Source organism: Caloenas nicobarica, chromosome 1 (genome assembly GCF_036013445.1).
Source record: "Caloenas nicobarica isolate bCalNic1 chromosome 1, bCalNic1.hap1, whole genome shotgun sequence".
NCBI classification, from domain to species: Eukaryota; Metazoa; Chordata; class Aves; order Columbiformes; family Columbidae; genus Caloenas; species Caloenas nicobarica.
Window position 1 is genome coordinate 36,722,080 of NC_088245.1, and position 18,467 is coordinate 36,740,546.

Below are 18,467 nucleotides of genomic sequence, written 5' to 3' on the forward strand. Positions count from 1 at the left end.
GCATGAGCCAGACTCCCTGCTGACCACAAAGCTTCCCTCACCATTTGTCATAGAAACACTTAAATAGCTTTCTAGCCCTGGGTCTGGGAAATAAAAGGTTGCCCAGCACCAGTACCTGGAGGCTGTGTATCTCAGGAGTATCAGCAGCTGGGCCAGAGCACCCACCACAGAGCTGCTACCTCTCATCATCTTTGTCTTCTTGCCTACTGAGAGGCAGCTTAACGTCCCCAGCAGATGTGTGAGCGCTGATCCTAGGGGTGACGTGGCGTTAAGGACTAATAACTGTGCACAGGGGCACCTCTGGGCCCCTCGCAGTGATTCCTGCTGCAGTTTCTCTGCTGGCAGCATCCTCGATGGGCTGGAGCTAAGCACTTTCCTGAAACAAAACCTCAACTGCAGATGTTGGCCAGCTGTGTTCAGCTGGACCATAGCTCTGCCCATCTCGACAGAGAAGCCAAAAGCAGGTCCTTACACAGGCAGAATGCTGGGGTGAAACTGGAAAGATTAGTCCCCCGATGCAGCACCCCAGCTTCTAGCAGCAGCCTCAGACATGAACCATCCTTACGCTCAGTACCTGAGGCACAGCGGGAGTCATGTGAGACTCGAGTGTCTTCAAGGAGGAGCTGCAAAGTGATTAATGCTCCAGTATCTGCTTAATTGCAAGTGCATGTCAGTCACCAGATGGTATACAGATGGAATTTAATGTCTGAATCTTTTCTTATAGAGCATGATCTGGATATCATGAAAGCGAGAATGAGGGATATGCGTGTTGATAGCTCAGCGGGGTAAAAAAATGACAAAGTTGTAATGGTTTGGAAATACAAAGTCTAAGAAAGCATGCATTATCCTCAGTGCTTTCGATGAGACATTTCTGACCGTTTTAAAACTAATGTAATTGTTTCGGGTTTTTTGTGAAGCAGGTATTTAAAGAAAGATGGGAAGTAATACAGGTTTGTCTGAAGTTACCAATCAGATAAAGACCTGCAAACATAACTATGCCTCATGGGAGCATATTTATACTCTCAAATAATTCTGACAAGCTGCTTGCTTTTATAATCATTCACAGGATGGGGCCCTGGGGCTGTTTGTATTATTTTCCAGTAATATGACTGGATTAATGTCTGCATATTTAGTGTATTGTAATCATGGGTTAAATATAGCTCAGTGCCGGGCAGGGTGAGGCAGCAGGTGGGAGGCTCGCAGGGCAGCCAAGGGGGTGACGAGATAGAGGTGTCTGGATCTGTGGCATCTTCCAGAACTTTCAGCAGACACCAAAGAACATGCCAGGGCTGCTCTGCGAGCACAAAAGTAAATTCCACTTAAACAGGAGTTGAGGGTGAGAGGCTGCAACAGCTCTTGGGGTGGCTCAGGCGGGAAGCAGCTCACAGACGTGTGACAGCACCACAAAGCACTCGTTAGAGTTGCTTTGGTAAAGAGTTGGTGATGGGGGTTCACAGTGGCCTGAGGGCTGACAGGACCAGGCATGGCCTAGCCCGGCATGACGGGAGCACCGCAGGGATACAGGAGTTGCAGTGGGGATCACTGCAGGGGGGCAGCAGTCCACACACAAACTGCTGGTCTAGCAGCAAGTTAATTTGGTTAATCCTGTGTATTTACGAGGTGTCTGGCTTCTGAGTTCAGGAGGGAGTTTTCTGTGGCCTTCTGGGATGTTTGATGGAGCGGGGTGCTTTGGTGTGTGTGGAAGCAAAGGTGACAAGCTCTGTTCCTTGCTGGAGCGTGGCCAGCACTGTCGTCGTGTGCCACATCGCAGCGTATCACACCCTGTGTGCCTTCAGGTGGGGCGCTGGCCTATAACTGCTTACACATATCTTCTCCAGGGTAATATGGTGTATTACTGCAGTGCTACGTAAGTCATTATTTGTAATACTGTGCTGTGTGCAAAGAGGTAACCTTGATGAGTTTACTTCTGGTTATGATTTGGGTGATGTCAGTAGTTCAGCTTCATCCGCTCTGTACTTAAATCTCATAACAGCTATAATTTTGTCTCCTTTTGTTTTTCATAGTGCACTGATTTAACCTCTTGTCAGGACAAAATAAAGATTTGTTGAAAGGTTAGAGTTACATCTTGAATGCTGCCACAAATAAAACCTAATTTTATACTTAATGCAGTAATTCTAGAGGATGGTGTCAATGAGAGCATAATTGAAATAATTTTTAACATTAGAATCTTTAGAAATAAAACTTTACATAGAGATTATTGCTTTAATTACGGTCACATTAGTTGCTTCCTTGCTTTGGTCATGTGTACAAATTCTGGGCAAATGGTATTTTATTTTGGTTTTTTTCCACATGATGTGAATTCGGTCAGTTCAAGCTGCACTGTAAATGGATGGGACGTCCTTTTTGAACCAGTCCTTGGCCAGAAAACCAGTGAGTATGACTCAAAGCTGCTGTACAGAGAAGGAGAAGGTGTTAAGTCGTCCAGGGTTTAAATGTGCCTGTTCCAGGCACAAAATAGCCTGGCAATCATTTGACATCAGCTGCCCCACAGAGCAGAATAGGACAATGTCATTGTCCATTACAACTGGTATCAGTTTGACTTTGAATTTAAATGTGCCAGCAAAATAAAGACAGGCACCCTTCTGTTGCCCGCTGCACCTGTCACCATATCTATGGAGTTTGGGCTTTACTAGTTCTTAACTTGGCACCTTCTTGGTGTATTGGGTATTTATTTATTTGCATACAGTGCAGTAATTTTCCATGCCTCTCTTTGTAGCCCTAGGGAAATCACATTTGTGGATTGGTTAAAGGACGTAGCGTTGCCTTGGTGCGTTTTTCCATAGCAGTAGGTAATGGGTAGTCTATGTTAGTTAACAGTACTTGGATAATTGTGAGTTGGTGATGCACAGCTGCTCAGGCTGGCTGCCTGATACCAATGTTTGTTGGGTGTTTCTTGTTTGTTGTTGTGGGGTTTCTTTGTTGGTTTTTTGTTTATTTGTTTGTTTTTTTTAATGCACAGCATTCTGTTGCCAGAAAGTAAAAATCACAAGATTGCTGATCTGATTTCTCGTTCATTGCCATCTCCTCAGCCCGCCAGTATGGCATTACACACATTATTAGTAAAAGAAGAATTAAAAAGTGCAGGAGCAGAAGGACTTGAAAGACTGGAAGGAGAACAGCTATGCTGAAGTCTCTTCTGGACAGACTCTGGTCAGCTGGCACAAGTGGGATGTGCATCTCCCCCTTGTCTTCTCCAGCAGGAGGCCAGAGGCTCAGCCTTTGGGAACCAACATGTTATTTCTCCTTGCCAAGATTCAAATAGCTAGAAATTGTGGAACTTTCTCCATAAGGCCACAGTCCCCCTGTACCCCTAACTTACCACCTTACTCAGAGTTTGGACACCTCCAGTCACCATCAGCTTTCAGAGATCATGCTTCGGTTTCGTTTTCTAGTATTCAAGTTCAAAGGAAGCCACTACTGTCCACTGGAAATCCAGACAGCATCAGAAAGCTAAGGCATTTTCTCATATTGTATCTCTCGTCCCTTGTTCATTGTTTCCTGTGTCTCTGTTCATATATTCCTGTTTCTAAAATCTTTCTGTTTCCTGTTGCTATGGTAAAAGACTACCTAAAAGGGAGGAATTGTAACAGCGAGATCCACTGACCTACAAAATACTCAGAACATAGTTGGTCTGTGCAGAGCTCTGCTTTTAAAGTAACTGGCAGAAAATCTGTAGTGGGAAAGGGAGATGGACAGAGTACAGGGACCACGTACATGGATTCGGATTTAGTCAAAACTCCAGCTTATCAGCAAAACTGCTGCTTCTGCTAAGTGAATCTGTACACCTGGTTTCCTATATGCAGGAATTTTCTATGATTGCAATAGTAAAAGTAGTGGACAACCAAAAAAGCAGTCCTGGGATTTTGTTTCTGTTAATAACCTTCCAGCAGCAGTGTGATTTTCTCCTCTATGTACAAGAATGTCATTGATACAGTGTTCTGTTACAGTGGCTCATCCTTGCTGGAGGCATGGTCCTCTTCCAAAGAACTGATTTGAAATGAAAACCCAAACCATTAATTTTTTGGTTCATCTCCCAGACTGTAAAAATGGATGGTCTCATTAATGATTAACAGAGCCAGCTGGTAGCTCAAAGGAGATCCAGAAAACAACACTGCAATGTCTTCCTCCTGCAGTAAATAAATTGACTTAACAGTTTTCTGTGCCCGTCCTACCTTATTTCAGTATACACATTTGAATCCCAGCAGAGTGGATCTCTGCCTTCATACCTGGTTTAAGATCAGTAAGGACACATTAGTTACCAGTTGCATCAGGTAATTTTTTGTAATGTCATTGCTACTTACTAGTTTGCAGTTCCCTATGATGTTAGCAGTGGTTTTTAGAATGCTTTTCTATTTTGAACTGATGAGGCGTCTGCGATTTCCAACATCCTCTTACCCACAGCATGGTTACGTCATTAGGAATGAAGTAAAAGTTCACAACAATTTTGCATTTACATGAACATCACTTCTGGCATATTATTTTGCGATTGATAAGTCTTTGTTATAGTATTAAACTGTTTTAAAATACATACATTATTATGGTCACAAAGTGTCTATTCCTGTATTTACTCTACAACGTTGAATTACAGTGTGCCTGGGCAGCTCAGCTGACAAAACTTTAATAAAGTAGCCTCTCAAAAGAACCAGAGGGATCTTTGTAGACTAAGTGTTCCCAGAATGTGATTAACTGCTTAGCACTCAAGAAATAAAAGTGCTAAAAAAAAAAAAAAAAATCCTAGCACATAGCAATTGTGCATGTGGCAAACAGCATACGATACAGTGGTAAGAAATCTAGAGGCTTGTTACTCTAGATGATCCCTGTGAGCATATATTCCCTTATAAATTGGCTGATTTTGATTTCTGGTAATAAATATACCTCAGTCTCTGGAACCTTGTGCACCTTTTCAAATAGCTACCTCTAACTATAGGCACACTTTTTCCTCTATATTTGCTGTGAAATATTGGTGAATGCATATATAGCAAAGCAGTTCTCTCCCTGACAGAAATGGGGCAGCTGCAGAAAATGCCTCCAGAGTTTATCACAAGGTTGTTTCCATGATATGCATGATGATACCAACCATTGTAGTCCACCTGGCAGTGAGCAGGCTGATGCCAGCCCAAAGGATGCTTGTTCAGCCTGCCGGTTTTCAGGGCAGCAGAAGGAGCTGCTGCTCAAATGGTTGCACAGCACCTCCTGCAAGGAGATCGCTCCAAGCCAGATGTTGTGCTCATGCCTGGAAGAGGATGGGAGAGGAAGGGGGAGGCAGGTCTTCCGCTTTCCTGAGCCCGGCAGAATCCTGAGCCTTTCGTGAGACAGACAGCGGGTGGGAGGATGCTGTGGCCTGGGGCATCAGCATGTGGTGGCAGAAGTGAGAGCTGCCGCTGCTGTGTCCCACCACAGGACCTGAAATCCAGATCCAGCTGGTGTAGCTGCGGAGGCTGAAGTACGCTGGAGTGTTTGTAATTTTGGTTGGTAACACTCAATTCTCGTTTGCTTTCACTGACCTGAGTGGATATGTGCTTTTTTCATTAGAGATCCGAGCTCAACTCATCGAGCAGCAGAAATGCCTGGAGCAGCAGACTGAAATGAGAGTGCAGCTTCTCCAGGATCTGCAGGATTTCTTCCGCAAGAAGTCGGAGATAGAGATGGAGTATTCTCGAAATCTGGAAAAACTGGCAGAGAGGTTCATGGCAAAAACAAGAAGTACCAAAGACCATCAGCAGTACAAGTAAGAGAGATTTCCTTCCCCCTCACGCCCATGTTGGCCATTGCTGGAGTGCTGTGCCGCTCTTTGCTTCTGCTGGTGTTCAGTACTGCTGGCTGAGCCCAGCTTCAAAGGCATATTTAAAATTCCCACCTATATTTAACAGCATAGCAGTTCTCATTGCAGTTGAAGTTAGATGGATGCCTAAATACTGTTTTATTGGTTTGGCCCTCCACTCTTATTCATGTAAGCTTCTGACAAGTGGTTTCAGTTTCTTAAAAGTTAGGCTGCATGCATATTATCCATAACCTACCAAACGGAATTTAAACCACCCAAAATACATGGCATGTGAACTTGTGAAGCCTCTTGACCTCCCTTACTCCTGAAAATGAAGATGATGTGAATATTATGCCTTGCTTCCAATTTAATGTATCCCTTTCATGGCAGAGTAACTTGTGTGCAAAACAAAAGTGGTCAGGTAGTATCTGGCAAAACATGTGTACAGTATGTTTTCAAAAGTGTTTCAAATCTCATCTGGTTATTTTCCTGACTTGAGCTGATTAATGAACACATTTGCCTGGCCCTGTTATGCTTAGGGGTATAAACCAATATTTTGTGTTTGTAAAACTGAAAAATAAGTATGATTTTCTTCTGTCTGCTTAGTGCTGTGCTAGAGATACACAGACAGAGCTTTTGTTTCGGAAGAAAGGTCTTTTCCAAACACATCTGGCGAAGGAAAGGTTGATCCAAATACAGCTTGCACAGTTCAAAGAGCAATAACATATATTTCTTAAAATTCAGTTAAGTGACTCAGTGATTCCCTGAAATAACCAACATGTGCATATGTCACCACTTGAGAGAGAGCCCTGGCTTCTGTTCAGCTTGTGGCAAAATCTTTTTGCCTTGTGCACACAAACATCTTTCCTCATTCTTAAACATGTGTTAAATCCGGAGTGGCAGATGTGCACAGGGGTCATGACTGGAGTCCTGCCTTCGGCTTTGCTCTGCGGTTCTCTGGTTGCTTTGAGAAGAGGTTGCAGCAAAAGTCACTTTAACTGGTGGTCCCCGTGCTGTTCCCACCATTCTCCCCAGCACAGGCCGGAAGGTCTGTGGTTTTGCTTTGGAACAAGCAATGAGGACCGAGTAATATCAGCGTGGACCTTCACGGGTGCTCCTGGTGGCTACCCTGGCTGAGAAAACCCTGAAGCTCCTTGCTGTGAGTAGCACCATTAAGATTTCCATCTCGAACAAAATGAGGAAGTTTCCTTGACTCACTTCTGATTCACAGCAAAGCAAAGCACTGGTGATTAAGAGAAGGCTTTTTCTCTGATAATCATTCATTGTTGCTTTGATTCTGGAGGTGAAAGCTACAGGTAGACCATTAGATGAGGAATTAAAGGACGTATTTCTAACCATGGGAATAGTAAATTATTAGAATAATTTACCTACAGTTGAAGGAGTTTCTCCCTTGATTCATCACCAGCTCTGGCTGTTTTATCTTCATATGCTTGATCCTTTTGACTATAGGAGAATCCCTGCACAAGAGAAAAAAAAAAAAAAAAGAGCAGCAAGTTTCTAGAGCACTTAGTTGCAAGGCAAACTTTAAATTAAAATTTCAATACAATCACAAGGCAAATTTTATAAATAGGTTTTTGTTGTCTGTGAAACAGTTGTTGAACTACATGTATTTTTTATTTTGCTTTGTGTGAAAGAAATGAGAAGTCATCTGGGATTTCACTTTTTGCAATGTGGGCCTAAGCTTGGAGTGGGCCTATAATGCAAAAAGTCTGTCAAGGAAATCCAGAACTGGACGGCTGTGCAGAAAGTCCCGTCCTGCTGTTTGTCTTGTAATTGAACCATCTGGGACTGGCAGTAGCAGTGTATTTCTGAGTGCCATGAATTTATGAATGCTGATCACAGAGGATGTACTCTTGTGACATTTCCTTCTGCTTTTATAGGAGTTACACAAATCCATTGCAGTGAAACAGCAACACTTGGAATTTTGCTCATGAAGGATGTGGGATGCTCTTGCAGTGCTTGTTTATTTCTGATGTCAAAAATTAATTACTGTTACTCGTTCAGCAGTGACCTTTATTGATTTTGAGTATTTACATGTACTCCATACTGTAAGCTTTGTGGCAGGATTTTTTTATACTCTCAGGTGGCTTGCAGTATTCTGAATTCTTACACTTTTTAAATATTTTTGCATCCATGCCTCATGTGATTTGTAGAATATGTCTTAAAAGAGTGATCTGAAGCTTACCTAACCCAAGTTATTACAAAAACAGATTGACTGTTCAGAAACAGCCATTTTTACATAACAAGTTATGACTGCAAATGTCAAGGAGATGTTTGTGTTAATAATGTAACTTTTCCATTTCTATACATAATACATGCGTGTGTCTCCCTAGGAAAGACCAGAACCTCTTATCGCCAGTGAATTGCTGGTACTTACTCCTGAACCAAGTGAGAAGAGAAAGCAAAGACCATGCAACTTTGAGTGATATCTACCTGAACAACGTGATCATGCGGTTCATGCAGATAAGCGAAGACTCCACCAGAATGTTCAAGAAGGTAATGTCTCTCCTGCCGTCCTCCAGCCGGGCTTGTATGATGCATGAGGGAGGCAAAAGTGTCCTAATAGGTGGCATTTGAGGAGAAGATTCAGCACACATAGCATAAAATCTGTTTTAGCACATGTATAAATTCTTCATGATTGTTCTCACAGAGCAAATCCTTAGTGCTGAAGTGCCTGGGAACCTGCTGTATATGCTGGTGACCTTAAGAGCTGAGCTGCAAATATCCAAAAGACAGGGAAAAAAACCTGTTCTTCTCTCAAAAGCATGCTTGTCTATCCATGCAGAAAGGAAACAGTTTTCGCTTAGGACTCCCAAAATAGTAATGCTGTATTAATTAATTATTTGTGAAAACCAGATTCTGTTGTGACTGTCATGAGAGAAACTAATTCAAGCCAAAGTAAGGATGTGCCTTGTAGTACCTTGGCATAAAAATTGTAGCATATGTTGCAGTTCCCCTAAAAGTGTTTCCTTTTCTTCCCAGTATTAAATATGAACATACACTTTTGATAACATAACTACTTCTATTAGGTTATTTAAGCATTGTCTCTGTACATGTTTGTCTTTGTACGTGCCTGTTATGTGTTTTCATAGCACATACAATGTGTAAATCCTTCTTGTGCTAAGTAAGCACTCTAGGCAGCCTTAGTTTGAGATCTACGTAATGTGTTTGCAGTCATTGTTGTTATAATGTTCCAAAATAAGAATAGATTATAAATGCAAATCCGTCAGTCACAGTGGGATGCTGGTAGGCAAGCGTCGTACAACAAAGAGTTCAAAAAGAATAAAGGTTAAAGAATGTCAAATGTGTGACTAAATGATGGTAAGGGTACTAGATTAATGTTTTTGAAACAGGGAACTGATTTCACATATACCTGACCACAATCGTAGATAGATAGCCATGGGGTGGGGAGATGCATCACTTGGGGAGTGCACAGATTGTACTTGGAGGAAAAATAGTAAAAACATGAATCAAATTTATTGGTGCGCATTAAAACCTGTAAGAGTAATAGAGTTGGAATTTTTAGTTTCTCAATCAGTAATGGTCTGTTCATATGATATGTCTGATGCATAAAACTGTAGTTCACAAACCACTAAACTTAGTAATTTGGAAGATTATTATAGATATGGAGGAACGAGACGAGTCTGTCAGGAAGATGTGACAATATGTATTCTGTTAATGCACTGAAAACATCCATACATTTTCCTCCTTCCGAGAGGTAAGCTTCAGCAGTCTCCATTAATAAATTATGAGTGAATAAAGAAGGACACACACTTCACCATAGAAAACTTCATCTAGATATTTTTGCACAGTCCATCTGGAGAGAAGGGAAGGAAAAGCAAGATTTCCAGTGCTAAAGAACTGAACTACACTGAAAACAAACAGGCTACTCTAATAACGCACACCTAGTGAAGAAGAGATTTCTGAGATACGATGTAAACAACTGAAAAACTATTCCAGATTTAATACTGAAAAATTTCTACTGGTCCACGCAAGTCTGAGATATCTTCACATAGACAGTACTGCAGCATGCTCAGATTGCTTCTCCCTGGAGAAAATGGTGTGGAATTTGTTGGAACATCAAATAGAATATTTAACCAATTTCTGGCACTTTCTGTGGGTTACATTTGAAAAAGACTGGTTTTAGAATAAAGTTCTGTCAGAGAAAAGGATAATCAATCTAGGTGGTGCCATCCCTATGAAAGCGTATGGGATTTGTTCACTACTCACAGATTTCAGATTAAAGTAGAGACAGACTATATCCTGCAGATACTTCTACGCTGGAGTGTGATCATACTGTTCTGTAAAATATGTACTCGCTCTCTTATTACTAGTAGATGTAAATAATAAGAACAGTAGTAACATGGACATTTCAAAAATAAGGACTGACAAGTGCACGCTTAGTATCTTACTGCAGTCCATGGTCAAGAGCAAGAAATACACTCATCTGACACGTCTATACTCCATTGGCTCTCACAGCATTGCACATAGGAGCACTTAGTGTCTTTCTAAGTAATTCCCAATACCAGCTAATCAAGCTTCTCTGTATTCAATAATTAGATCATTTAATTATATATCTACCAGTTTATTAACCTAATAGCGTTCTGTGTCACTATTATCATCTTGTTTTAGTTCTCCCTCGGTCTTGCAGCAGCAGCTTCTGCATCTTTGGAGGTGCTTTAGCTCCACTTCCAAGTCTGGACAATAACTACACCAAGTCTGTAACCAGAGCAGGTCTCCATCGTTCTGCTCTGAACCCCCAATCTGCCTGTTGCAGAAAGGGAAAGTGTCTCAGCAAGATACAGGAGACAACAGCAAAGTCACCTCGAGCTTCTTGGCTCTTTCCGCTCCTTCTTTTTTCTCCCCCTCTCTCCCCCGGGAGAAGGTGAGACTGCTTTCTGCTTCTCAGTGGTAGCCCTTGCTGGCTTTGTCCACCTCACTGGTAGGCAAGTATATCCTCAAATGAAACTTTTCCATGAGCCAAACATTTTCTAGAGGGATATTGTTTGCATGCTCTCTTGGCTCCAGCTTGAATTTTGGTAATGAAACAGTCAGTGTCCTCATTTCCTGACCACACTTACCAGTAGAGTACTGGTTTGTGCCCTCTCCTGCTGGTATATCCTACGTGGAAAAGAACACAAAGTCGTGAGTCTGTAGCAACCTCTTTCTTTAGTCTTTCTGTAAAACTTGTGTACAGTACCCAGTGTTGGTCTATATGAAATGTAGTGATGAAGGATGTCTGTGCCCTTGGTCTTTGTACCTTGACCTTGTCTCACTGTCTGTTGTTCCTCATCCTGGTTCTTCCTTTTGGGCGCATGTGTACGTCTGTCTCAACATTTGGTTTGTGTTGGTGAAATGATCCCTATTGGTTGTACCTTACATGTTCTGATGGGCCAGGATATATTATATTCAGGTACCTGATTGTACGTGGCTTTCCTGTCTAGACTGGCCCACTTAATGTGTAGATATTCATTATCTTCATTCTCCCAGGAGCTCTTTGTCATTCTTTTTTCCAGGGGTCATGAACCAGCATCTGTTTAAATGTACTAAATGCAGGACAAAGATAGGATCTAGTTCACATATTTTGTGGCATTTATCTAATGATATTATGTCAGGCCTCATACTTCCAGATAGGCACTTAAGCTCTTCTTCTTTTTAGTTGCTGGCATATAAAAGCAGTACAGATTGCTGTTCATGCCAGGCCTTCGTGCTGCACTTAAAATTACGAACATAAAGTAGCAGAGTTCAAACCTTGCATGCTTGCGTGTTTCTTCAGGCAGATGGGGTAGGTGGCCTCATGGGGACAATTAAAGAATAAAGTAATAAGGAAAAATGTCAAGCAGAAGGGAAAAGTAGTATGCAGAACATTTCATGCAGTGATTCTTGTTACCCCAGCATTAATAATCAACTGTATAAACACATACCCACAAAATCCTTAAGCAGATTTGTATATTTATAATTTATAAACACGTATTTTCTTTGGACAGAAATCATAATGAGCCAAGATGAACATATCTTCCAGTGTTTACAGTAAAAGATGCTGGAGAAGCCAAGCACAATAAATATTTTAGTTCCATAATCTGGCTATTAACGAGGAATATGACTACCTGCCAAATCTATTTGAGTTTATGAAGATTGTGGCATATATTGAGATTTTTTGCATCATTTTCTTAAACATTTAGAGGTTTAAAAGTATAGCAAAGCTATTCGTTGCTAGAGACTGGCAAATCTGGGATGAAATTTTACTATGAGTTGACTATGTCAGTGTCACCACAGCTCATTAAAGCTCCCTAAAAGAAGGGTTTGCAAATCACTTCCCCCAGGGAGCAGCAGCAGACTCATTTAAAAGCAATAGTCACAGAATATTTTCCCTAAATGATGTAACTGAGAGCAGCATTGTGTATGCTAAATACAGACACTAAAGAGTTCCAGGAAGAACTGAACTGAGTCTTAAATTTCAGTTAAAAAACAAAACAAAACAAAACAGGAAAGTTTGGGTGCCCAATTAACTGAAATGGCTGGAAAAATTCTTACGGACTTCAATGAAAGGGTATTAATGTAGAATAAAATTTTAAGTTTCTCAGATATTAATCTAGAAATGTAAATCTTGATAACATAGTTGGACCACTGGTGTGTTGAAAGTTGAGCACATACTGAAAGGCTGGTTTGGGTACACTTATTTGTCTGTTGCATGGGCATGATCTATCCTACCATCAGATGAAAAAATTACGCTACCGTCTCTTAATGTTTTTAACCAGATTAGTAACATGTATAATATTTTTAGCAAGAGTTTGCATATGCTCTAACATTTTTATTATATTCTTTGTTCTCTTGGTTAATAGATACTAATGCATGTCTCTTGGACATAGTGAATAAAAAAGCACCTCAGTGGTTGTTTGTCAGGTTTTAATGGCCTGATTAGAGCTCTCAGCTCCAGGAGAATGCGTGCTGCGTCTTACATTCTGTTGTTTGGCTACCCTGAGGATGGCTCCTGGAGAAGCACACTGTTCAAACATGCTGAACTACTGCAGGGAATAGGAAGCATAAAAGAGAAATAGGAGAGCCATTAACCGCTGAAAATAAATGCTCTTCTTATCTGGCGCTCTAACACGCTATGTACTACACAGTAAAAACCGTATCGCTTGCTGCTTGAGTCAGTATTTCTTGATCTTAAATGGTAATGCAAAAAAGGTTGGTTCTTGAAAATAAATCCCCTTTATACTGCAAAGGTTAAGCAAATTTCCTGATTTTTGTTGGACAATTCCTACGAAATCTTTCATCAGAAAGAGGCAGCAACTGACACGTTATCCTTCACTACAGGCACCTTCTTCAGTTTGGAGTCCCCAGATGAACTGGTGGAAGGACGATTCATCTGTGATCCTGGGGCATTGCCAGGCTATCTCTTCCTAATTTTTACTCTTTTTGCTGATCATTTCCCTCCCTCTCTTTTCACTTCCCATTTTAGAGCCTATTGTCCTCTCCTGAATACATCTCCCTCTTTCCTCTGTCGTCACCTCTTGCACTCATCCTCGAGTGTACTATTGATGATTGTGCTGCCCAGAAAAGACTGTGTATGCGTGGTGGCCTGTAAATCGTGAGGGCTGGACTGCTTGTGCTTCAGTGCCGCACAAAGCTCTAAAGGGGCGAAGAGAAGAAATGAGTCCTCGTAAATCGTGATAATTGCCCTAATCCTCAACTCATCCTGTGTCTGTTTGTGTTAAGGTGTAAGTGAAGAGCAAAAAAGGAGGCTGTGTCTTTCAGTGAACTATTGTGTGCTTGGCTTACAAGAAAATCTGCAAGTAATAGAGAGAAAATTGAGTTGGAGTTCTGTGTCTCACCTTCTGAAACAAACTTTTGCGCTGTCAGGCTAAGGCACAAAACATTCCTGTATTTAGGGCTTGAGTTGCCGTCAGCTTTGAGATGGTAGTGCCCAACACTTGAAAGGGATAAATTGCTTGAAGCTGGAGTTCATCTATGTTTTTTTTCCCACATGTATATGCTTTCATCTTCCAGTCTTAATGTCTACAATCTTATTTGTATGTTGTGTCCTTCTTTCAGCTAAAGCAGTTTTAAAAACAGACCACTCATATTCAGCACTACAGAAGCAGCTATCCAAGAGATAGTGGTGGCCTCCATGTTGTGGAGCTTTGAGGAGATGTGTGAGCTCTGTCAGAGCTACGCTGCTGACTTTTAAGGGCAGGTTGCCAATGTAAAGCAATGAAAAGCAATTCAGAATTTTTGCTAAAGCTTTTACTGTGTTTCCCCACAGCAGCTTGCCAATCTGCGATCCTTTTCCAATTCTTTACAAGCACTCCGTGCACTCTCCTGCATATAAATTTTTGTCCTTCATATTAGATCAAAATAATCTGATATTAGCAAAGAAATTTAAGTAACAAGCCTTATTTTCTAGATACTTCACTATTAGAGCATACCTTGTGAAAAATACCAGACTTTGAAAAGTATAAGCAATAGGGGAATTTTCGTAGTAGTTCTGTATAACTGTCCTTCAGAGCATGTGTCTCACTGTGCCTTAGCTGCTATAGCAAATGCCCTTGGGAATACGAGAATTTCACTGCAGTGTTTTTAAATTTATGTTTCTACCTTCTTGTTGGTTAAAAATCATCTTGCATATAAGGACTGGAGTGGATACTGATAAGTGGTATAGCAGGTTCCTTAAAATACTGCCCAGAGTTAGGAGTATGACAGTAGGAATAGGAGCAAAAAATGCAACATTTTCTGTTCCAGCTACTGTACGTGTCTGTTGCATCCTCCTGGAAGATGCAGTGGGTGGGATGTGTGGGGTGGTTCCTCCTCAAATGTGGGTGTTGCACTGGAACTTCTCATTCAGAAACCATTATTCCTGCAGGTGTTTTAGTGATGGCCAAGTATGTGTTAGCGGCTTTGGAGATGAGTCGTCCCTGAGGATTTTCCTCTGGCTTCTATACAAACACTAAGTACTTCTCATAGCTTAGGCCATTATCTATCATGAAGTTGGAGTTTTTAGAAGCTGGGCTAATTATCAATTTATTCACAGAAAGAAAAGCTGACATTTCCAGCCTGGATGTTACGATGCTGAGCATCACAGAAGAGATGTAGCCAGGCTGTTTGCCAGGTCCCATAGCTCTATTCTACAGCTGTTTTCCAAAGCTCGTGGTACAAATGCCTTCAACTCTGGCACAGTTGCCACAATTTTCATCCGATTGAACTGCTATGGACAACTAACAAAGGAATATATTTGAATGAGGCTCCAATTAAATACTCTTATTTTGACATACTTGCTTTCTTTAATAACTAGTGCTAAGCATTTCTTTTTTTCTGGGTCAGAACGAAAGTAAAGACACAGTCCAGAAAAGCTAAACAAAGCTGTTTCAGCAGCCCAGTTTGTGGAATATTATGCGGTTGAGTATCTGTTTCAAAGAGAAGGCACAATTATTTCTTGCATAAATATTTAGATAGTTGCATGTACGGAGAGACAAAGACTATTCTAGGTGTAAAACTGGGCACGATGTCCCTCTAGAATATCACATTCCACATGGTTTAGTTTTTGTATATAACATAGCAGTTGTAAAACAGTACACAGTTTGTTCAGTTAAAAAGGCGTATAACATTAATCCTGAACTTCAGCTTTTCTGTTGGCACCTAATGTCCTGATGCTTCACGGGAAAATCTCTCAAATTACTTCTGGGTTTTCTTTTAGAAGTTTTCTGTCCAGATGTTATCTGTCTACCTCTGCATCGTTATTTTAGTTCACTGTAATTCTGTCAGAACAGTGTCTTTGCAGGCAATATTGCATTCACTATCTAGGATGAGCAATGAGTATTAATATCAAGAAGCAAATGTATGTTGCATGTTTTGCATGCCTTTTTCTAATGATTTCTTTTTAATTACAGAGCAAAGAGATTGCATTTCAGCTTCATGAAGACTTAATGAAAGTTCTTAATGAGCTTTACACAGTAAGTACAGTTACTTATTTAGCTTATCTTATTCCGTATCGGACTTCTTCTGTAAGTTTTAAGTGTCCTTTTATCTAGCAAGTTACCCCCCAGTGGAGATGATGCTTGTTTTTGTCTTTTTACACAAGTCTGAATTATCTCTTTTGGAAAAACTACTCAGTTGTTTATAATACATATGCTAATGCTTTCAGGATTACTCTTTACTTTCAACCCTTTTTCCCCCCAGACTATACTAAGCCAGTTTATTGTAAGTTTTGTTGATTATTAACACGGCATTTCTACTCAGAGCTTGCCAGAGCAAAGCTTCTTCATTTTCTGCCTTGTTACATCCTTGCTGCCATCTGCTTGGTTTGACTCATGGACTGCACTGAGTAAAAATAGTAAATGTTACTTATGTGCCCTTCCCTCTCCCGATCTGGAATAAGTAAATAATTAAAAGAAAAACAGAGTGTTGTGTAGGTTTTCCATACCATTCAGAGAGGTCAAGAAAAAAACACTCTAAGTGTTCTGGCAAGCTGCTGCTAACCCTTTAGAAAATCTGAGAGCAGGTAGGTCTGAACTTCTTTTCCTCTTTGAAGATCATCTATACAACTTGTTAGTAGAGGATGAGGTCTTGTCTACACAAAAAACATTTCCCAAAATATTTTTGAGGGGATATGTTCTGAGAAAGAACAAAACAGGAATTACTCTTTGTTTTAAACATAGATATACAATGAAGAGGAACTGGTAATATCCACCCCTTACAAAAGTCTGTTGATTCCTGAGGGTTGAGGAAGTTGTATATTAAAATTCTTCCTTCTGTCTGGAAGAACTGAAACTTCTATGCTCCTATGTACCCTGCATAACAGTCTCTAGACTGTTCCCTTCTCTGTCCTCAAAATTTGGGAGACCAGGAGAAAAAAACCCACAATATCTATATCAAGAAACAATTTGTGATGTTAAGGAAGTTTAGGAAGATATTACAGACCAGGTCTCGTCAGCGAGAGATCAGTCAAGCATTACTTTTGTGCATCCTGTCTGTTTTTCTTTTAACTTAGGTAAAATGTGCACCCATCAGTGGATGGGTTAAAGAACATTTGAACTCGAGAACAACTTAGTTGGCAAAAATAAGATCCAAACAAATTTAGACATGTCTCACTGTCCTGGGTTCTTTTGGTTTGTGGTTATGGACATAGATTCCTAACACCAAGCTAAATTTTTTCTTGGGGCGGGGGGCTTTTCTTCGGGGCTTTCTTTTTCCTGAAATCACCACTGATTTTGTAGGGTATGATACTGCAAAACTTTGTTGGCTCAAGCCTGTAGGCAAGGCAGTGTGCTGGGATCAGCTTCTGCACAGCAGTGGCAGCCGCAGCCACTTCACACAGCCGCGGGGATCAGCGGCTGGAAGAGCCATTGCACAAGTGGGGCTTCAGTGGTCAGTAAGCCCTGAAAATACAATCTCGTTTTAATTAAACAGTTGCGTAACTCCAGTGCCTGGTGAGGTGTGGGATTAGTGTCCCTGCTCCCAGGGCAGGAGAAGAGTGAAGCATGTGCTGAAATACTTCGCCGAATCATCAGTGAAAATGTGCAGGACTGGATTTTGGTATTTTCACTCTTTTTCTTCGCACTAGTGCTGTAGCTTCCCACTGATGGCTACAGATTTATTCAGATCACAGAATCACAGAATGTCAGGGATTGGAAGGGACCTCCCAAGATCATCTAGTCCAATCCCCCCGCCAGAGCAGGGACACCCAGATGAGGTTACACAGGAGGCGTCCAGGCGGGTTTTGAATGTCTCCAGAGAAGGAGACTCCACAACCTCCCTGGGCAGCCTGTTCCAGGGCTCTGTCACCCTCACCGTGAAGAAGTTTCTTCTCATATTTAAGTGGAACCTCCTGTGTTCCAGTTTGTACCCATTGCCCTTTGTCCTATCATTGGTTGTCACCGAGAAGAGCCTGGCTCCATCCCCGTGACATTAACTTGTATGTTAATGATATTAACTTGTATGTCATGGCTTCCAGTGAATGCTAATTCCTTTCTCAGAAGTTCAGATTTTTGTAAAATAGGAAGTTTTTTGAATTTGTTAGAATACAGAGCATGTGCACAATTTGAATTAGGTTACTGTTGCAGGCTGGTTTCTTGAGATGGAGTTTACTTCACCTAATTTTCAGGCATCTGCAGTGTAGGTACAAATTTCTTAGCTTGCCATCTGGGTTCCAGTTATAGTCACTGGAAATGTAATATGGGGAGATCAGACCCCTCTGTCTGATCAGATGCAGGCACCTGCTTCACATGAAATTATCTACACTGTTAACCCATTGTCCAGCTTTCACTGATTGCAAAGGAATTGGTCAGCTGTAGATTCCCATCGTTAGCCAGATACAACCAATACTTAGCAAAGTGGCAGTATAGTGCAGAACAACACCAGTTCCACTGATCACATCTTTAGAATGATCATCAGCATATCTGTGTAACATACGTGCTTGTGCACATAAAGGTAGAAACATATCTAGACACATGGAAACCTCATGCACAGTTTTTTAATTCTGTGTGACATTTATTGTTTACAGCATAAGATCACAGTGGCCGTACCAGAACAAGTATCTGCAGTTTTAAAACCTGATAGGTGTGTTTCTCAGTCACTTACAAAAAGGAGAAGTTATCTTCCTCTTTGCCCCGCGATTTATGGAAAGAAAAATATCAGTCTGATTATTGTGAGATAAATCTTTGTG

The 18,467-nt window shown here is 41.1% G+C and overlaps 1 protein-coding gene across 2 annotated transcripts in view; it reads left to right on the forward strand.

Annotated features, from left to right (window-relative positions):
• SRGAP1 (SLIT-ROBO Rho GTPase activating protein 1) overlaps positions 1 to 18,467 on the forward strand; it is a 143,857-nt gene that overhangs the window by 67,875 nt on the left and 57,515 nt on the right. For both annotated transcript variants that reach the window (XM_065631098.1, XM_065631089.1), the window contains exons 2-4: positions 5,554 to 5,749; positions 8,137 to 8,299; positions 15,694 to 15,756. In XM_065631098.1, coding sequence (XP_065487170.1) covers positions 5,554 to 5,749; positions 8,137 to 8,299; positions 15,694 to 15,756 — 422 coding nt within the window. The remainder of the gene's footprint in view (positions 1 to 5,553; positions 5,750 to 8,136; positions 8,300 to 15,693; positions 15,757 to 18,467) is intronic.